The sequence below is a fragment of the Dromiciops gliroides genome, chromosome 1, assembly GCF_019393635.1.
Source record: "Dromiciops gliroides isolate mDroGli1 chromosome 1, mDroGli1.pri, whole genome shotgun sequence".
Taxonomy (NCBI): domain Eukaryota; kingdom Metazoa; phylum Chordata; class Mammalia; order Microbiotheria; family Microbiotheriidae; genus Dromiciops; species Dromiciops gliroides.
In genome coordinates, this window is record NC_057861.1 from 443,298,150 (window position 1) to 443,319,056 (window position 20,907).

Consider the following 20,907-nt stretch of genomic DNA (forward strand, 5'->3'; position numbering starts at 1 on the left):
TCCATACCAAACAAAGAGAAGAGTGTAGCAAGACAGAGAGACAGATAGAGACAGAGACACACCGAGAGACAGAGACAGAGACAAGAGATAGAGATCCAGAGAGAAGCAGAGACACAGAGACAGAAAGAGACAGAGAGACATAGACAGAGATAGAGAGACAAAGAAAGAAAGTCATAGACTGACAGAGGAAGGAAGGAGAGAGACACACAGCAGATGTGACTGGAACTCTGTTACATCTACCAAAATGAAAGTAGCTTCCTTTGAGGGGTGGAGGCAAAGTCAAACCTTTTAATTCCAGGGTGTATTCTAGTAATGAGGGCAATTGAAAGTGCTGTCCTTTTTCAAGGGACAGGTCAGTTTTGAAGCAAGAAGGTTCATTCCTATTATCAACAGAAAGTCACCTTCTCAGTCCAGTTACATCATTGCCAACATGCTGTGGTATTACCAAGGATAACTAAGCAGAAAGGGACTTAACAATGAGGATTGTATGGAATATTGCCCCACATTGCCACATCCCATATACTTCTCTAATCCCCATCATGAATCAGGGAACCAAGACTATGACCACAATAGTGAAGGGATAATGTTGACAAATACATTTTTTGATCACTTTTATTAGGTTCTGTCAATTCATCATCATGGCCTTGAGGAAAGAAAGATGGTTCATTAATTCATTCATTCATCCAAGAATCAGAAGCAAAACACTATACCAAGTATTCATTTTGCTATTCCCTTAATGTTTGAAGGTCATGCATTTGGGAGTTCAAGTAAAAGATAATTACCAGCATCAGTGAATTATATAAATAAAATGTTTTTAAATTAACAGAACTAACTTTCCAATGGCATTAAAAAAGAAGCTTGCTTTATTCCTTACTTCAAAATAATGTCTTGGTAAATAATAAGGCAAGAATACTGGTATACATAATACCTTAATTCTGACTAAAAAAATACAACTAAAACTACATTCACTTCGCCTGCAGCTTTAAAGAGAGAGTACTGCAACACCTCCTTGTGGCAAGTCAGATCCAGCCTTTATCACATTTATCTATTTCACATTTCCCATAGGCAGGAGTTCTTCAAGAGGATTCCAGGACAACCCAGGATCCTGTCAGTAACTTGGAGCACTGTGGCTCCTTCACTTCCATCCAATTATACCAGGTGAATATTTTCAGAATTCAAAGCACTGATTTGAAGTAAAACAACAACAACAACCACAATTATGATGACAACAACAAGCCATCATCACCAAACCAAAAAACGAAACCAACCAAAACAAAAACACCTTTTCACTCTCCAGTGACTACCAGATAAAAGAAATAATATCGGCTGGAGGAAGGGGAGAAAAAGGTGCCTAGAGCCAAAGAAATATAATCACTGTTGTCAAGGCCCAGATATCCTTCGCTTCAGTTAGATTCACCTTCATTTCAGTTAGATTATATTTTTCCCTTTAAAAGCCTCAAAATGTATTCTTGTCTCTGGGGCAGCTAGGTGGCACAGTGGATAAAGCACCAGCGCTGGACTCAGGAGGACCTGAGTTCAAATCCAGCCTCAGACACTTAGCACTTACTAGCTGTGTGACCCTGGGCAAGTCACTTAACCCCAATTGCCTCACCCCAAAAATGTATTCTTGTCTCTCTCCCCACCCCATATTTGGGCAGTATATGCATTTCCTTTGAGGACAACCAAGCTGCTGCTGAGCTGTTATGCCAGAGTGTGATACATTTAAGAAACCTCTACCTTTAGATGCCATTGGAGAGTTTAACACAAAGCCAAATACTTAATGAAGACCCAAGTCTTCTCTCCTTCTTCTCTCTGAAGCTTAATTTGAAACATTATTGCTTTAAAATGAAAAAGTTGACCCTAAAAAATGATCAATGATCCTTGTCTTTGATGTTCAAAATAAGAGTTTTAACTTTGCTTTAGCATTTATTTCCTATGCTTGTGGTACAAAATCAAAGACCTTTGTTCTATCACAAGAGCATTATTAGCAGCTATTCCCCTTGAACATTCTGCTAATGCCGTCAAACTGAAAGGCTGTAGAACTACAAGGATAAAATATGACATTGGTTGTAACCTAAAAATCCAGTGAGAATCAAGGAATAAGGAGGCAGATGGCACTGTGACAATTATCTTTTCAGCCTAAAATATGAGATGGAAGTAACAACATTAAGTTTAGCAGGAAAAAATTTTAACTCTTGTTCTTGGGCTCAAAATAATACCTACGACACGGATGATATTGGACACCTAAAAGAGCAAGTTCACATGAAGAAGACGCAATTTTTTTCTCAATAAACATGAGTCTATAGGGTGATGTAGTGCTAGAAATCAATTTCAGCTTTAGGAAGTGTATTGTTTGTCCTTTGTTTTGAAGAAGATCATTGACATCAAGGGTGATGTTTTGACCTATGAGGGAATTGGATTTAAATGAGGCAGAGTAGCACAGTCATCAGCCTCACTTTCTCTTCCAGAGTCATCAAAGTCCAGTGGCAGGACAAAAGTCAGGATGACTGGCAACAGCTAGGAATGTAGTGGATGGCCATCTTGGATGCCTGACTAGGTTCTAAGCACTCCACAGCACCTGCAACAGCCTTCATGGCTGTTGCAACAAATTGTTCTCATCTGCCCATTCTGCTAGGGGAAGTCTTCATATGCTTGGGGTAGACATCCCCCTAATTGACGGGTTTGAGGCCTGTCACTTACCTTCAACCGGGTTTAACTCATCTTCTGTTACAGTTTTACCAGGGTATGGCTGCTGTGCATGCTACAACTTCTTGGAACCACAGATAAGCATAAACAGATGTATAAAATCTAGATTTATGAGATACCAATCGAACTGATGAATCCATATTGGGAGTTTTGTGTTCTATATTGGACAATATATTTTAAAAGAGACGAAGATAAGTTGGAAGGTGTCCAGAAGAGGGTATTCAGCACGATGAAGCGTCTAGAAAGCATGCCATTTGAGAAAAAGTTGAAGGAATTTTGGTTTCTTTAGCCAGGATATGATAAACCCGAGGGAGAGGTGTTTGTTACAGGGAGGGACCTCTCTTCACATATCTGAAAGCTTGTGTAGAAGAGGGATTAGATTTCTTACTTAGCTCCAGAGGACAAAATTAGAAACAATGGGTATAAAAGTTAGGCAGATTTTGATACAATAGAAGGACTTTCTAGAAATAATAGTTCCCCCAAAGTGGACTGGTTTGTCTCAGTGAAGTAATGAATTTCTTACCAATTCAATCATTCAGATCAACAGACATTTTTTAAATGTTATTTTGTGCATTGTATAGTACTTCATACAAAGGATGATGCACAGTTTATCTAAGACAGTCCCTGTCAACATGGAACATGGAATCAATTGGGAGAGAAGTATAGTAAATAGCTATAATGCAAGGTAAATATATGAGTACCACATGAAGTCTATGGGGATGAAGTTTATAACTAAATGAAAAGACATTTTCCTAAAGCGGTAGCCTATGACTTTGGCTTTAAAGAAGGGGAATGAGGGGCAGCTATGTGGTGCAGTGGATAGAGTGCTGGCCCTGGATTCAGGAGGACCTGAGTTCGGGTCCAGCCTCAGACACTTAACACTTACTAGCTGTGTGACCCTGGGCAAATCACTTGACCCCAATTGCCCAGCAAAAAAAAAAATTAAAAAAAAAAAATATATATATATATATATATATATATATATATATATATATATATATATATATATATATATATATATATATAAAGAAGGGGAATGGCAAGGAGATATTTAATACACAGGAGACATCAGTGACCTGGAATCCAACTTAACCTGTCTTCTTGAACTGCCATATTTTCTAGAAATACTGGACCTGGAGTGTGCAGGAGGCCCTGAATGTGTCAAGGACAAAGCCCCATCTGAGCTGACATGATTTGTTGTTAGCACGCCAAGTTGGAGTCAAGATAGGTGCTGTCTGCACTAGGCTGAGAAAGGGCCGGGACCCTTGTGGATAAGCAGAACAGTCTATCTTCATGGTCTAGAAGTTCCCAAGGGAAAAGAATGTTGCTTTTGCCATCACTGCGTTCCTCCCCTCAGGGAGGGGTTTTGTCCTTTTCCTATCTTTACTGCACTTTTCCCCTTCCCATGACACTCTCCTTTAGGAGGAGATTTCTGTTTCCACCTCCTTCCTTTGTTGTACTACCATAAATATGCAAACTTCCACATGAATTTTAAAGTCTTCACTCTGGCTTAGGGTTCCACATTATGCACATTCATTTCTCTTGTGATAAACCTAGTTTTACATAAGTTTCATGAAGTTGTGATAGCCTGTTGACACAGCTTAAGCAAAGACTTAGAGGTGGGCAAGTGTGGGGTATATATGGAGGATAATGAATAGTCCAATTTGGCCAGAGGGAAGGTCATGTAGAATCACTGAAAGCATTTAAGCAGAAGGTAGATGATCTCTTATGAGACAACCTGTAATTTGTTTCTCATCTTCAGCTATATTATCTCATCTCTACATGGATAATGCCTATGTCTATAATAGTAGTTTTCTTTTGAGCTGCAGTTCTGTTTTCACCTGCTTCCTTAGACCTGTGTCAATTTCACTCTTCTGCCTCTATAACATATCTCATACATATAGAATCCAGCCAGAAATGAAGTTGAATTACTTTTGTTTTTTTGGCTGGGCAATGAAGGTTAAGTGACTAGTCCAGGGTCACAGAACTAGTAAGTGTCAAGTGTCTGAGGCCGAATTTGAACTCAGGTCCTCCTGAATCCAGGGCCGGTGCTTTATCCACTGCTCCACCTAGCTGCCCCCCCCTTTAAAAAAATTACTTTTTTTGTCCTGTATTTGCCCTTCAAGGGAATATGTGTCTTCCTGAGGGGGATGGGATAGTCTATGATAAACAAGTGATGGGAAAAATGAGGAGGAAAGCAAGGTGACAAATGCTCTCTCACTGCCAGCCTTTTTATTGGGTCAGCACACCCCACAAAAAATACCCAGAATTATCCACAAAAAGGAAGACTTTGGGGAAGATAGGTGGCACAGTGGATAGAGCACCAGCCCGGGAGTCAGGAGGACCTGAGTTCAAATCCAGCTTCACACACTTGACACTTACTAGCTGTGTGACCCTAGGAAAGTCACTTAACCCCAATTGCCTCATCAAAAAAAAAAAAAAAAAGGAAGACTTCTTAGGATATTTATGTAGAACAACTATGCCATCCCCCATCGTCCTGAAGGGTTCTTAGAGTCAGTTTATCCCTTCAAAGATGATAGGTCAAGGGCAACAAAGCTTTAGCCAGTTTTATATCAGTTGGCAACCTCAATGCCCTTCCTTCTGATTACCATTGGGCCCAGAGTCAGGGAGTCTTGAGTTCAAATCAGACCTCTGACACTTACTGGCTCTGTGACCCTGGGAAAGTCACTTAACTCTCTAGTTTCCTCAGTTCTAAAATGGGGATAATAATAGCACCTACCTTCCAGAGCTGTAAGGACAAAATGAAGTAATATTTATAAAGCACTTCATAAACCTAAAAAATTATATAAATGTGAGTTTATTATTATTAATAAATTAAATTATTAATTTATGCTGTCACAAAAGCAATATGGCTATTAAAGATGTAGTTCATTAGCTAGGCTTATTCATGCTTTTCTTCCTGATTTATCTACTTCAGAAGAGATGGTTCCCTCTGTCCCTAGGTTAATAGGGCTATTGTGAATGTATTTCTGACCATCTTTCTTGGAAGAAAAGCATGAATATGCCTAGCTAATGAACTACATCTTTAATCTTCTTGGTTCTTGTAAGGTAAGGGTTCCCTACTTTACATTAGGTCCTTTTATACTTGCTGGGATTTTATTCAAAAGGAGAGCAAGAGAGACAAGTGAGTGCAGTCTGTGGTGGAGTAGTGCAGTTTCGGGGATTCTGGTTCTCTGGGGATCCCCTCCTATACACCTTTGTGTTTTCCTGTATTGTCTGTGACCTTAGCAAAAAATCTTTTGTACTGGTAACACAACCCTTCTCCTGGAAAGCTACCCTGGAAAACCACTGTTCTGCTGCCTCGTCTCCCCCCACTTCCCAGGGCCACCATTTGAGGAGCCATGTTTTACCTCATTTCCTCTTCACTCTCTTTGGACTCCACCTCGTTCTCTTTGCCTCTTGCACTGGTGGGTTCCCTTCTTCCATTCTGCTTTCCAGAACCCCCCACATGTGGTCTCCTCTCATTAGAAGATAAGATTCTTGAGGTAAAGGATTGACTTGCTTTCTTATATTTGTATACCCAGCCTGTAACACAGCGCTAGTTATATAAGTGCTTACTGAATATATGTTCTATTATTGTTCTCTCTCTAATATATGTATGTGTATATTTGTGTATATCTATACATTTATGGACATACATGTGTATATGTGTTGTCTCTTACATATACATACATACACATGCACACTTACATATATACATACACACATATACACACACTCTTTTCCTACTCTACAGCAGGAAGCCCTTAGGCACGAGCAATGATATTGCTGTGACTCATAGTCAGTAATACCTGTGTTAACATCAACTTCTAAACAGGCAGCTAATGACATAGTGAATAGAGCCCTGGTCCTGGAGTAAGGAAGATTTGAGTTAAAATTTTCCCTTAGACACTTACTATCTATGTAACCCTAGTTGAGTTGTTTAATCTCTGTCTGCCTCAGTTTCTTCATCTGCAAAATAGTATACTAGCACCTAACTCCCAAAATTATTGTGAAGATCAAATGAGATAATATTGGGGGCAGCTAGGTGGCACAGTAGATAAAGCACCGGCCCTGGATTCAGGAGGACCTGAGTTCAAAGCCGATCTCAGATACTTGACACTTACTAGCTGTGTGACCCTGGGCAAGTCACTTAACTCTCATTGCCCCACCCCTCAAAATAAGAAAATATTTGAAAAAGGCTTGTGACATAGTAGGCACCATATACATGCTAGCTATATTATCTCAAATCTGGCCTCAGACACTTAACTAGTTGTGCAATCCTGGATAAGTCCCTTACCCTCTCTCTCTGCCTCAGTTTCTTCATCTGTAAAATGGGGGAACTACCTATCTCCCATGATTGTTGTGATGATCAAATGACATAATAATTGTAAAGTGTTTATCGTAGTGCTTGGTATATAGTAAGCACTCTAGAAATGTTAGCAATCATTGTTCTGAACCTTTTTTATTCTCTTTGGCATCTCAAAATTGTAGAGTACTGGCAGGCAGAAATTATGCGATTCTGGTGCTGAGTAGTAGTGAGGTATAAAATAATTTTCATTTCCTGACTTTCCTGAACTATTTTGACAATCATGATGGGTAACTAAATGCTTATCTGATAGGCATATATGACTAATAACTCATCTATTTAATCAAATTTTTAAACTGTTTCTGTAAGTTAGTACAGTCCAATTTCACCCAGAAGTATCATTTGGTTCAGTACTGAGTAATTGTTAATGAATTCAATGCAGTATATAATAAGGGATGCAACAGACATTGCTAAAAATGAAATATGCACCCTCTTCTGGTATGTTTGCATTATACAATATCAAGAAAAGTCTATGTTTTTAAATTAGGGGCAATGCTTTCTCAGCATTTAACAACAATTTACAGAACATTTAATGAAATATATTAAACATGAATTTATTAGCTATTTAGTGTTCAGACAAACCATTTGGGATTCTGTGTTTTGAGTATAAAATGATTAATGAATTCAATTGGACAATATCATTATATGGCACTAGGTGGCAGCATAGCAGCACTAAATGATTGCATGGTAACGTATTTTTTTCAGATACTGTACTTAAAATATAAATTTAGTTAGTACACTATGCATATGATGGTCTGCTATATAATGTATTTTATATAAAGTACTTTTATTTCCATACTTCCACTGAGGCATAACTTCATTTCTTTGTAATGTAAAAAAAAATATTTTAAAATATTGTAAATGGGATTCATTTTTGCCTGATAGATTTTTTATAAAGCTTAATGGCATTCACCCTATCTCTTAGAGTGAGCAGACTATGTGGTAATGTAGATATGTATATGCTCTATCTGTAAAAATGACTGAGCTAGGCAGTTTTTCATTTGATTTTTAATCCAAATCTGTATATATATATTTTTAAAATGCATGGTCATCATAGCCTGTTATTCTTTTCACTATACTATAACTCTTATCCTTATTTCCAACTGATAGAATATCTTGGATGAAAAAGACCTCACTGTAGGGTTTATTTTTTTAAACAAATTTATTCTTAACATTACTGACTGAATTTTACTACTGTTCTCTCTCTCTCTCTCTCTCTCTCTCTCTCTCTCTCTCTCTCTCTCTCTCTCTCTCTCTCGCTCTCTCTCTCTCTCTCGCTCTTTCTCTGCCTCTCTGTTTCTCTCTTTCCTTCCCTCTTTGCAGATATTTAGTTCAGTTCTTTACTTCCCAGAAATGATGGGAAAGATAGGGATATAGGGATGAAGGATTGGAGGGGACAGTGATTATCAGGCTTTAGCATAATTCATGTTGTAATATGTCCATTACCAGCAGGTCATTGGTCTGCCTATTTGTTTTTACCTCAAACGTAGTTATAAGAAGGATGCATTGGTGTAAGTTAGGCATATAAGGGCTTGAACCTAAAGAACAGGGTAGGGTGAGAAATTGGTCAGTTGGGTGGGATAGGAAGGAATCCTGAAGTAGTTGGAGGGAAAGGAGATAAGGAAAGGAATGAGTATGAGAAACAGATATTCACCACTGTATCTGACGCACTAAACACCACAAATCTCTTATGAACAAGCACATTGAAATAGTAGCCTTGTTTGACCCCAGGTGACCCCCTCTTTTCCTTATACTTTCCCTTAGGATCCCCCCCCCTTCCATTTATTTCCTCATACTTAACCCATTCCTTCCTGCCAAGGTCTCCCTCTCTCTCCCAAACTTTCCCTGGACCTGGGGCCAATTAAGGTAGTGTCTTTTTGCCAGCAGGGAAGGAAGATAAAGGAGCCCTGGAGGGAAACGCTAAAGCCCACTTCTCCCTTCTCCTCAGCACCACTGCCCTTGGTTTCTTCATCAGCATCCTGACCTTCAGCCCCATCCCCTCATGAGCTCTGCTCCATTTCTATACTTTGGACTTGCTTTTCTACCTTGACTGTCAGCCCCACAAGACCAGAGGAGGATTTCCTCTGAAATGCAGACAAAGCAATTTCAGTCCTTTGTGTATCTAAAAACCAAATTACCATTTTCTCACAACTTTCCCTACAGAATCTAAGGGGGGGGGGAGGAGGGATGAGAAGGGGCTTGAAAGAGAGGCCTTTAGCCCCTGGAAAAGTAAAATACCTATTTCTGGGGCCTTAAAAGGAGGAGGAAGGGGAGGAGGAAGAGAAGAAAAATGAGCAGAAGGAAAAGGTGCAGAAGAGGAAAAGGAAGAAGAGGAAAGTGAAAAGTCTGGGGAGTCAGTCAAGGACTGAGAGGTATGAGGGGAGCAAGTATAAATGTAGGGAGTATTACCCTTCTTTGTCCCCCAAACGTTGGATCACTGGTCCTCTGGTTCTCTTGCCCCCTCTATTTAGGATCTTCAGCCAAGAGTGCCCACCCTAAGACCAAAGCTCCTTAGCTCCTGCTGCTGGAAGAAGTCCTGAGAAGATCACTGGAATTACCCCCAATGGCTTGAAGCTGGGTCAATGCCTTCTGGCATTTTCCTGATCCTGCCCAGGAATCATAGACATGTGTTCTTGGCAGCCCAAGTTTGAACTCTGGATACATTTCCACACAGAAACACTGTTTCAGGGGCTGTAGACTGTCCTGAACACTAGAAATTATACCTGGCACGTAAGAAGGTGGCTACAGCGGCAGCTAGGTGGCGTAGTAGATAGAGCTGTGGAGTCAGGAGTATCTGAGTTCAAACCCGGCCTCAGACACTTAACACTTACTAGCTGTGTGACCCTGGGCAAATCAGTTAACCCCAGATGTCTCAAAAAATGATAATGATAGTACCCCACATATAAATTTGTTGTGAGGATCAAACAAGAAAATATGTGAAGTGCTTTACAAACATTAAAATCCCCGGGGAGAGGGGGTGGGGTGCAGCTAGGTGGCACAGTGGATAAAGCACCAGCCCTGAATTCAGGAGGACCTGAGTTCAAATCCAGCCTAGCGGTGTGACCCTGGACAAGTCACTTAACCCTCATTGACCTGCCCTCCCCACCAAATCCAATATATATGATAACTATTACAATAAAAAAAAAAGAAAGAAAAAGGGAGGGCACTAATTGGCTCCAGCCTGGGGGGCGTGGCTGCGCCCGGGGTCGGGGGTGGGGCACAGGCTGTTGGGAACGGAAGCGACCCCGGTCGCCTTAACCCAGCCGCCGGAGTTGTACCTGCCGTGACTAACAGTCAGTGACTAGGAGCCGTTTGAGATGTGGTTCGAAATTCTGCCGGGACTGACCGTTATGGGCATGTGTCTGACGATCCCGGGCGTGTCCACTGCCCTCATCCAGAAATACACCAATGGAGGAAAGGAAAAGAGAATTGCTCGTAATCGATACCAGTGGAATCTACTGGAAAGGGACAGGCGGCTCTCTGGATTTGATTGTTATTATGGGGCTATGGGCCTGGAGAACATAACCGAGGACGAATAAATGGACGCCTGATGCCCATCTTCGAGATTGCAGAACGCTTATGCAATGTGTTGTCTGGCGCCTGCTGAAGATAAAACAACTAAACCCCGCCCCCCCCCAAGTGATTTTAAAATGTAAAAGTAAGTGATGTGCTCAAGGTCGCAAGGCAGGATATATGAGAAAGTGGGACTTGAACCCAGGACTTGTGGCTCTAAGACCAGCTGCACAAGTACAAAAGCAAACAGTTTTTTTCTTCCGTTTCTTATCTTCTTTCTTGAGAAGGCCTATTCTTCCCATTTTCCAAATTTTCGTTTTAAAACTTAAAATTTATATATGTATATATATATATATATATAAGAACGCTATTCGTTGTAATACACAGAACTGCAAAGAAAAAGTAGCTTGAACAGACAAGTTGTAGTTCATGAAATCGGCCACCAGGTGTCATCGTTGAGTAAAGTTTGACTTTTTTGAAAATTCAAGGCTTTTGAGACTCATTCTAAATAGTAGAGCAGTAGAGCTGAGTTTTATATAACTATGCCATAACCACTGCTGTGGTAGTAACATACAAACAAACACACACTCCCATATATATGTCTACTATATACACACACACACATACATATATACATGTCCACATGTACACGTAAACACACAGATAAAATTCCTCATCTACAAAATGACGGACTAAAGTCCCATCCAGTATCAGCATTCTTTGAAAGAAGTAAATGTTTGAGTCCTTTGACCATCCAGATGCTGATAAGATTAGTGTACTCACTAACAAATCTGGTAAGTAGCAGTGAAGTATACACCAGTGAAGGACAATTAGGGAACCTGACCACCTTTGTCTCCTTAAAAAAAAGAAGCCATGTTAGTGATAGTAGGTCTGTGTAACAGAAGACACAGAAGTCTGGACCATGGAGGAAGAAGTGTCTTTAGCAGTAGGGAGTCTTAGCCTGTTTCCACCCTGTTCTCCATTTTGAAACAAGGATGAGCAATGGTGGCTAACAGGATGAGATCAGATACATTATAGGAGGGAGACTGAATACAAAGGAGTAATTAGAAGAGAAGCTACTGGATTGTACTTCTTGTAAAGGGTTACACAGAGTGGTCTGGTGTTTGAAAAAGAATCACATCTGATGGGCATTTAGGAGAGGACTGGCAAGGAATTAGGATTAGGTGAACCCAGAAAGACACATGTATCTAATTTAACGGCTCTGCTTTCCATGCTATCTAGGACCCTGGAACTGAGAAGGGATATTATCTACCTATCTGTCATTATCTATCTATCTATCTATCTATCTATCTATCTATCTATCTATCTATCTATCTATCTATCTATCTATCTATCTATCTATCTATCTAATCTATCTATCTATCTATCTATCTATCTATCTATCTATCTATCTATCTATCTATCTATCTATCTAGATGATTTATCTATTTATTAATTCATTGAATCATTCAACACATACTTATTCAGTAGCTTCCTCAGGTCATTAGCAACTTAAATCTTTAATTGTTTTAAGCTGTGAGAAGATGATGTGGCTACATGAGCAGCAAACTGTGAAGGCTAAGCACTCTGAATAGAGTTAAGTGTTGTAATCAAGTAAAACTTACACAAGTTAATATGACGCATTTAACTGGCTACATGATTGTTATTGTGCTGAATGGCAATGAGGCGTAGAGAGGAAGCAGTTTGCATAAATGTCCCTAATTAGTATCACTTGTATGTGGCCAAAGTAAATTTTTATAGTTTTTCTGGTCCTTGTTAGGTTGCTTGTATCTACAATCAGTATCAGTGTTAACAATTTTCTATGGGACCATAAATGGTTTAATCCTTCTTATACACACACAAAACAACCACACAGTAATAATAATAAATTGTATAATCCTTTCACATACATCATTGGCCAAAAATTCTCTCTTTACAGCCTTTCCTTACACTATTCCCCATTACATGTTCTATGCTCCAGCCAGTTTATGTTACTCACTATACACTGAAAGCATAACTCTTTTCCCTGCTTTTGTGCTTCTGTTGCCATGAATGGATTGCCTTCCTACTGACTTCCTACTGACCCTAATGTACATGTACATGTAATGTATAATGTATATGTTTTTCCTACCAGGAAAACTTGCCTGACCTGACCCATCCCCCCAGCCACCGATTGGAAATGATCTCTCATTTCATCAGCTCACTGTGTTTGTACCTTCTTTGTATTGGTCATGTTTAATTTTGTATCTTAGTGTTTCAAGAGGTTGAGTGGGACGTGTGTAATGTTCCTCTTCCTGGTCATAGCTCACCATGTTTATTAGCTCAGTAAATGGGCACTTCAATGATGATGCTCAGTCATGTTTTCTATGTCAGTATTTGAGTACAATGGTGATGATAATGCAACTGACTGTGTGACTCAGTGCTGAAGAGCCTCCCCTTTGAGATGGTTAAGCAACCCTTTATTGTCCCCTAAGCAAGAAGAACCAATGACTCAGGGTGCTTTTAAAAGGAAGCAACTCTATTTCTGGCCTTCTCATTTCGATTCTCCAGTATAGTAAGTAGCTCTCTTTCACTATTTTTTTCTTAAGGATTTGATGTAGAGATCATCACCTTTCCCCTTCACTGGGCTTATGATGACCACTTATGTGTGGCAGTTAGAGAAGGGAACTCAATAGGTCTTAGAAGGGGCAATGTAGACCCCAAGTGAAAAGTAACAATGCTTATTTGTCGATTTGGCAAATTGCCTTATGTTCTGATGAAATTTCAGCTTCCATCTCCTGGGACAGCATAATAGTTGGCATGAATGAAGTTACAGAATACTATTTCAAGACTTACTAGCAATGTGTACTTGTGAATATTTTATGTTTAGTATTTCTTCTAAGTATAGGAAATAAATACCTCTCCCCTACCTGATTCATATTGTAGATTAAGTATCTTCCCACTTTTGTCACTGAGGAGACCCTAGACATGAGCCAAAACCTAAGCTTTAAATAGGAACCAGAATGGGTACCTATGTATAATGTACCAAAGAATATGAGAATAGGGAGTCTAACCCTTTTCATTAGAGGCCATACTTGCCTAGGACTGAACCCCATCTGTACTACATGCATGAGTCCAGAGTAGAGGGTTTCCTTAGTGGAGAAGGAATCAGGGAGGGTATATAGTTCCACTAGATCTGGTAGTAGTTTTTAATGTTATAATAAACAAACAAATAAATTAATGTATAAATAAATAAACAGATACATAAACAAAAAATTAATAATGAAATGAATATACGAACAGATAAACAAATAAATAAGTAGATGGACAGATGACCAAATAAATAAATAGATAGATAAATGAGTAAATAGATAGATAAATGCATCATATTCCCCTTAGATTCTGAGTTCTATGAGGATAAGGCCAATGTGTTGTTTATCTTTGTACCACTTCTAATGTTCTTTACAGAATACTTGCTTAGAATGCTTGTTAAATTAAATTCATTCATCTTATTTGATTCCCCACAACAAACCTGTCAGGTAAGTATTGTATTATTCATTCCATTTCATAGATGATGAAAGTGAGTCTCATAAGGTACTGACTGACTTGGCCAAGGTGGAACAGCCAATATATAAACAAGCTGCATCTGACTCCTCAACATTTGTTGTGGTCAAATCCCATTCACATAATTAAAATGCCATATGTTTCTGCCCCACACCCTCAGTATTTCCGAGGAACACTTCATCCAGCCACATATGAGAAATCTTGAATGATTTATGCAGATGCTCACCAATACCTGATCTCAAGTGCTCTGGATGCGAAAGGGATCAATCTAGCAAAAATCATGGGGCAAGAAGCTGAGATAGACTTCCTAAGAAGACAACATGATCACCATGTGCCAGGCCAAGGTGGCCTGGGAAAGACCAGTGGGCTCTTTATGTATATGATCTGGGAAATTTGGGATAGAAAGAGCACTAGAGTTTGGAATTCAACAGTTAGATACAGGACCTCATCTGTGTTCACACAAAGAAGAAAATAGAAGGGAATCAAGTCAGGGAACAGAGGGAGAGGCTGGTCATGGAGGCAGGAGTGGTGGGATTTGATCATGAATGGAAAAAGGCTCCCTGGTTCTCTGATATACAAATATGTCTCCCCAACCTGAAATTCCTTTAATACATGACAATGTGAGATCTTAAGATGTACTGATAGAACTATAATATCTAGTATAAAGAAGGTGATGGTTTATTATATCCTGCTTTATACTACTTTTGGAGAAGTGCATTTAGCCAAGGGCATTGTGTTTTTAGAACTTTTTATTATATCATTTGTTTTTATAACATCTTAATTTCCGAACATAATATTTTTTTCCTTGCTCAGTGAGCCACCCCTTGTAACAAAGAATGAGAAAAAAAAAGGAAGAAAGGAAGAAGGAAAGGAAGAGAGAGAGAAAGAGAGGGAGGGAGGAAGGGAAGAAGATAAGAAGGAGTGAAGGAATGAATGAAGCAATAGAGGAGGGAAGAAACAAAGGATGGGAGAGAGGAAGGGAGGATGGAAGGAAACAGTTTAGTCAAGCCAATGAACATACCTACTATCTGATGGTAAATGCAACATTCCACGCCTATAGTCCCCATCTTTTGAAGAGGTTAAGGCATTTTCTCCAGAGCAAGACATTTATGGGGAGACAGAAGCCAGAGTATATCCAGATGAGGGTGACCAGGATATTGATAGGATTTGAAATACTGTCATATTAGGATTTATTAAAGGAAGTGAATGTGTTTAAAGAGAATCACTTGGTGGTAGGAGAGGCATGATAACTATCTTTAAATATTTGAAGGGGGTTCACATGAAAGGTAGATTAGATTTAACTTCCCTGGCTCCAGAAGGAAAGCCAATGGATGGAAGTTATGAGACAAATTTTGGCACATCTTTTAATAATTAGGGCTATCCTGGGGCAGCTAGGTGGTGCAGTGGATAAAGCACTGGCCCTGGATTCAGGAGTACCTGAGTTCAAATCCGGCCTCAGACACTTTGACACTTACTAGCTGTATGATCCTGGGCAAGTCACTTAGCCCCCATTGCCCCACACAAAAAAAATAATAATAATAATTAGGGCTATCCCAAAGTGGAATGGACTGCCTCAGCATTTAATAAATTCCTTGTAATGAAGATGTTTGACTAGATTCTAATTGATAAATGCATTAAAAATGTGGTCATTCAGGTGGGGTATAGTGGTGAGAACATAATGTAAGTCAAGAGATCTGGCTATTCAATTAACTAGCTATCTAACAAACTTAGCTAAATTTTCTTGTTGCTGTTCAGGTGCCTGACTTTTCATAACTCCATTTGGAGTTCAACTGGCAAAGATGCTGGAGTGGTTTGCCATTTCCTTCTCCAACTCATTGTATAGATGAGGAAACGGAGGCAAATGGAGTTCAGTGATTTGCCCAGAGTCACCCAGCTAGTAAGTGTCTGAGGCTGGATTTGAACTCAGGTCTTCCTGACTCCAGGCCCAGCACAGCACTCTATCCACTGTACCTCCTATCTGCCCTTAACTAAATTATTAAACCACAATTTCCTCACATGTCAAAGGATGGAATTGGGTAGAACTATATCTAAAGTCCCTTCTCATTGGAAACTTCTGATCCTGTGAAAGTCCCTATATGTTAAAGAACAATTAAGCTAGAAAATAGCTTTCCTAACATCACATAGGAAATTAGATTCAGGACAGATTATGTATCTGTGAATGGGAAGCATGTATGGTAAGTATACCATGAGGTTTACCTACCATGTAGGCTACATCTCAGACGGCTAGATGGCCCAGTGGATCCAGTGCAGAGCCTGGAGTTGCGAAGTCCTTAGTTCAAATTTGGCTTCAAATATGTACTAACTATGGCCAAGCTGCTAAACCTCACCTATTTCCCAGGATTGGTGTGAGGGTCAAATGAGATAATATCTATAAATATTTTATTGTAAAATACAGTGGGCAGCTAGGTAGAGCAGTGGATAGAGAAGCAGGCCCGGAGTCAGGAAGGCATCTTTCCTCATATGTAAAATGAGTTGGAGAAGGAAATGGCAAACAACTCCAGTATCTCTGCCAAGAAAACCCCATATGGGATTCCAAAGAATAAGACATGACAGAACAACTTAGCACAATACCAGGCATTTCATAAATGCTTGCTCCCTTTCCACTTCTCTATATGGATTAGTTATTTTCAAAGAATTAGAATGCAACAAAAATATACAGCAGGAAACCTTTGGGGAATATAAATTAATCTTTTTTCCCAATATTTCGGGAGACACCTTAGTGTCCCATAGTGCCTCCTGTGCCTTAGGCTCATTATTAGAAATGTCAGCCCTCACTATATTTGAGGCTGATTGTTTGGACTTTGGATAAAAGGGTATCTCTGACATAAAAAAAAAAACTGTATAATTTACAAAAAGAATAAAACTTCTAAAAGTAGGTTAGCGATCTAAGTATCATAAATGCAGACTCTACTTGATGGAATTTTCTAGAACACTTCACCAGTACCACCTTCTTCCCATCATCCTATGAATGAGTGCCTCTTCCTCCATTCACATGCTTCAGGGTCTCCAAAGGAGGAACAGACTCTGATGTCAAGGCTGGCAGGATCCAAGAATATAAGCATGCTCAAGGATTTGGGCGGTTTCTCTCCATAAGTTTGTAGCAGTTCACAGCATTTCCCTTTCTTCATTTTGCTTTACTTTTTGTGTTTTGTTTTTGTTTTGTTTTGTGTTTGTTTTTGTCGGGCTAATGACTTGCCCAGGGTCACACAGCTAGTTAGTGTCAAGTGTCTGAGGCCAGATTTGAACTCAGGTCCTCCTGAATCCAGGGCCAGTGCTTTATCCACTGTGCCACCTAGCTGTCCCCCATCTTGCTTCTCTTACATTTAAGTTTTCAGTTTGAAACAGTTAATAATGTCTTATGGATGCTGTGCTGATGACTATTCTTCAAGTGAATTCCTGTTTTAAATTTCATTTGAAGTTTGTTGTCTTTTGATACCTGGCAGTGAATCTTTCACCCTAAATCACAAATATGATTGAATCATATTTTTTCATATATTTCTGGTGGATACAGAGCTCTTGAAAGTAAATTTTTTTTTTTTAGTGAGGCAATTGGGGTTAAGTGACTTGCCCAGGGTCACACAGCTAGTAAGTGTTAAGTGTCTGATGCCGGATTTGAACTCAGGTACTCCTGAATCCAGGGCCGGTGCTCTATCCACTGCGCCATCTAGCTGCCCCGAAAGTAAATATTAAAATAGTATGTCCTATTTTTACCCGATGACCGATGTCAATTACAGTCACTGTATTTAATCAACAATGGGCTAGTCCCTTTTTCAGTATTAGTGAAAGACATTTCTATAGGGCAGTTCTTTTATCTCCCTTGCTGTATACAGAACTACAGTTTCCTTGGATGGAAATTTCTATTGCAGCCCAGCAGGCAAAGTCGTATTTGCTGATTACACCTCTAGAGCACAACATATAACAAATTAATCATTTTTTTTTCTGCTGAGACATTTTACCTTGCACAATTTGAATTTCAGAACTTTTTTTGATTAATGCAAAGGCAAAGTTTCCTATTGCTACAGCTTGAATACTGTAGCCATTACCTCATCTATCATGCTAAGAGCCTATTAGAGTAATAATTCATATACCTCTAGAGAAAAGTTTTCAAAACACCCATTGCAGTCATCAGATGGATTACTCTTCTATGATATACTAATGCCTCTTTTAAATGGTTGTTTTCTATGTAATTGATCATGTCTAGGATTTCCACTCCAGTGTTAATTAAGGTGAAGCAAGGATGCTGCTTTGAATCCATATATAAAAAGTGGGAATATAATGGAGGTATTCCATATGTTAGTAGTCTTGCCTTTCCTCTTAAATTTCACAGATGAAAATATTTTTAAAAATAATCTTGCTACCCACCTACTATAAAAAACCAATAACCCCTTTACCAGTATTCTTTCCCAGTAAGTGAAATATATCTATATAGATGCACATTCACATATTTCTGACCAACAAGGATCTTCTGTACTAGGATGTGCTTATAACCCTCTTGGGTCTGACGATCCTAATGTTAACCACTCATTACACATATCAACAATGGACTTTGCAGACTTTTATTCAGGTTCGGAAATGATTCATAATGTCAAAAGTCTCCCCACCCTTCCACTCACTAACAGCTATACATCGTTGCTAAAAATAAATCCTGTATGAGGTGAGTTGTCTATATTTGACCGAATGATTCAGTATCCTCATGGAAACGAATCTGTTGCTGTCAAGCTGCCTACTACAAGAGCTAGACTGAGCTTAATATTACAAGAGGGCAGTTCATAAGAAAAACAATTGTCACCTGGTGCTTTCGTTGTGCTAAAATTGCCCAAGTTCACCAGTTTTTCTTCATAAGCAAGATTTGTTACTAATTGATGCTCATCGGAAGAGGACAGTGAATAATTTCCTTGAGTCATCCACTAGGTGGCACACAGTGACTATCTCTTAACTCACATAACCTTCACAAAACCTCCCATTCATAGAGTAAATAAAGGACTGCATTATTAATTTATACCATTGCATCCACTCTACACCTAATATTTGTTTAACCAGCTGTTTCCTCTAATCCTCCTTAAACACTATTGATTGAAATCCTAAGTACATTTAGTCCCCCCTTTTTTCTTTTTCTTCTTAACCCCAGAGAACATTTTGTTACCTCTAAATTACAGGCTACCTTTGAAAGCACAAGACTAAGTACTATGGTTGCTAATGGCGGAGCCAGAATGTCTAAAAATTCATTAAAAGCAAAAGAAGAAGGTTATAATCTGAAAAGGATTCTTCAAGTTCACTTTTCATTTTGTTGGAATTTAAATTGGTTGACTATTTGAGCAATTTAGATATGAGCATGAGTTCAAAATTACTGGAAGAAAAAGGCAAGTCTAAGAAACTCAGTTTTTAAAAGAAGAGAATCAATTTCTATATATGATTGTCAATGATCTTTCTGAAAAGTTATATGCAGGTAGACATCAGGATTCTAAAATTTTCAGTTTGTCAGGAAGTAGCAAACCCACCACACCCAATAGGCTAAAAGGCAGCATTACATTTTCCAAACTGCACTTAGAAGAACTACCCATAAAGTGTCTTACTATATATTCAGAATATATTTTTATTGGATGTGTTGCTAGCTCCCAAGGGAAAGGAAAGGAAATGAAACCACTAGGGATATAATGAAATGATTCTTCTCTGTGCAAGCCTCTCCAATAGTTCTGAATTAGACTGTCACTCAGTTGTCTGAGACAGGGGTTTGCTGTAAATAAATGGTTCACTTCATAAGAACATGCTGTAACTTTCTTCTAGTTTCTCAGAAAATTTTCAGCCATTGGGTGTCCTTATTAGGAAGATGGGACTCTAGGCACATTTTTAGAGAATCAGTTTTAAAAAGTGGCACTTTTCTGAATCTAGACTCCCCTCTCTACCTTTTAAAACAACTTTGAAATTGATGAAGTTAATTGAGTCGAATTTTTGTCCAACTCTTAATTTCTCAAGTGAAATGGTATTAAACTTATGAAAACTGAAGTTCTATGATAAAGTATCCTGGAGCTTAAGATTTTAAAAGATTTAATATTCCCTGGGTGTACACTCTTAGCTTTCTGTTTCTTAGTTCACTGAAAGTGAAGAAAAACCCTCTCTTCATCTATAAATTTTATTGTGACTTGGAACACAGGTTGGTTTCCAGGGATAGACTTGGGTTGTTAATTCAATTTGAAGACTGGGTCTACAGTAAAGTTGGAAACAATATGAAAAAGTTAAAGGACTGAGCCAGTGCCAAGAAGTGGATATAATGATTAGAAAAGGTCACATAATGAGTTATTCAAAGATAACACATTATATATTTATAATAGGACAATTAAAAACTTTTAAAAATTATTCACTGAAACTGTTTGAATTTAATGATAATTGACTACACTAGAATCATCAAATGGAAATGGTTACCAGAAACTCCATTAGTAGTGAATAAATACTGTATTACACTGAGGACTGAATTCACAGGTTTCCTTTCTCAAAAACCGTTAGCTTCAAGAAACCAGTCTGTTTGATTTTATGACATCACACTGGAACATGTACGGCACACTTTCTTTCCACCCTGAAAATTCCCAAATGTGTTGGTCACTTTATGTATTTTTCCAGGCATAAATGCAAATACAACATTTTATTTTGAACACAGCAACCATATTCAACACAAGAACTGTTGTTGCATCCAAACCCCAAACGGCTCATAGTTTTGTCTTGGCAGTGAAAGTCATTTCAGAAACTCTTAAAATGGCTTC

The 20,907-nt window shown here is 38.8% G+C and overlaps 2 protein-coding genes across 2 annotated transcripts in view; one reads left to right on the forward strand and one right to left on the reverse strand.

Annotated features, from left to right (window-relative positions):
• The window catches only part of HAPLN1 (hyaluronan and proteoglycan link protein 1), a 117,280-nt gene that overhangs the window by 95,528 nt on the left and 845 nt on the right, over positions 1-20,907 (reverse strand). The window lies entirely within an intron of this gene.
• LOC122736639 (NADH dehydrogenase [ubiquinone] 1 alpha subcomplex subunit 1-like) lies at positions 10,393-10,614 on the forward strand. The gene has a single exon (XM_043978980.1). The coding sequence runs from the start codon at positions 10,393-10,395 to the stop codon at positions 10,612-10,614; it is 222 nt and encodes a 73-aa protein (XP_043834915.1).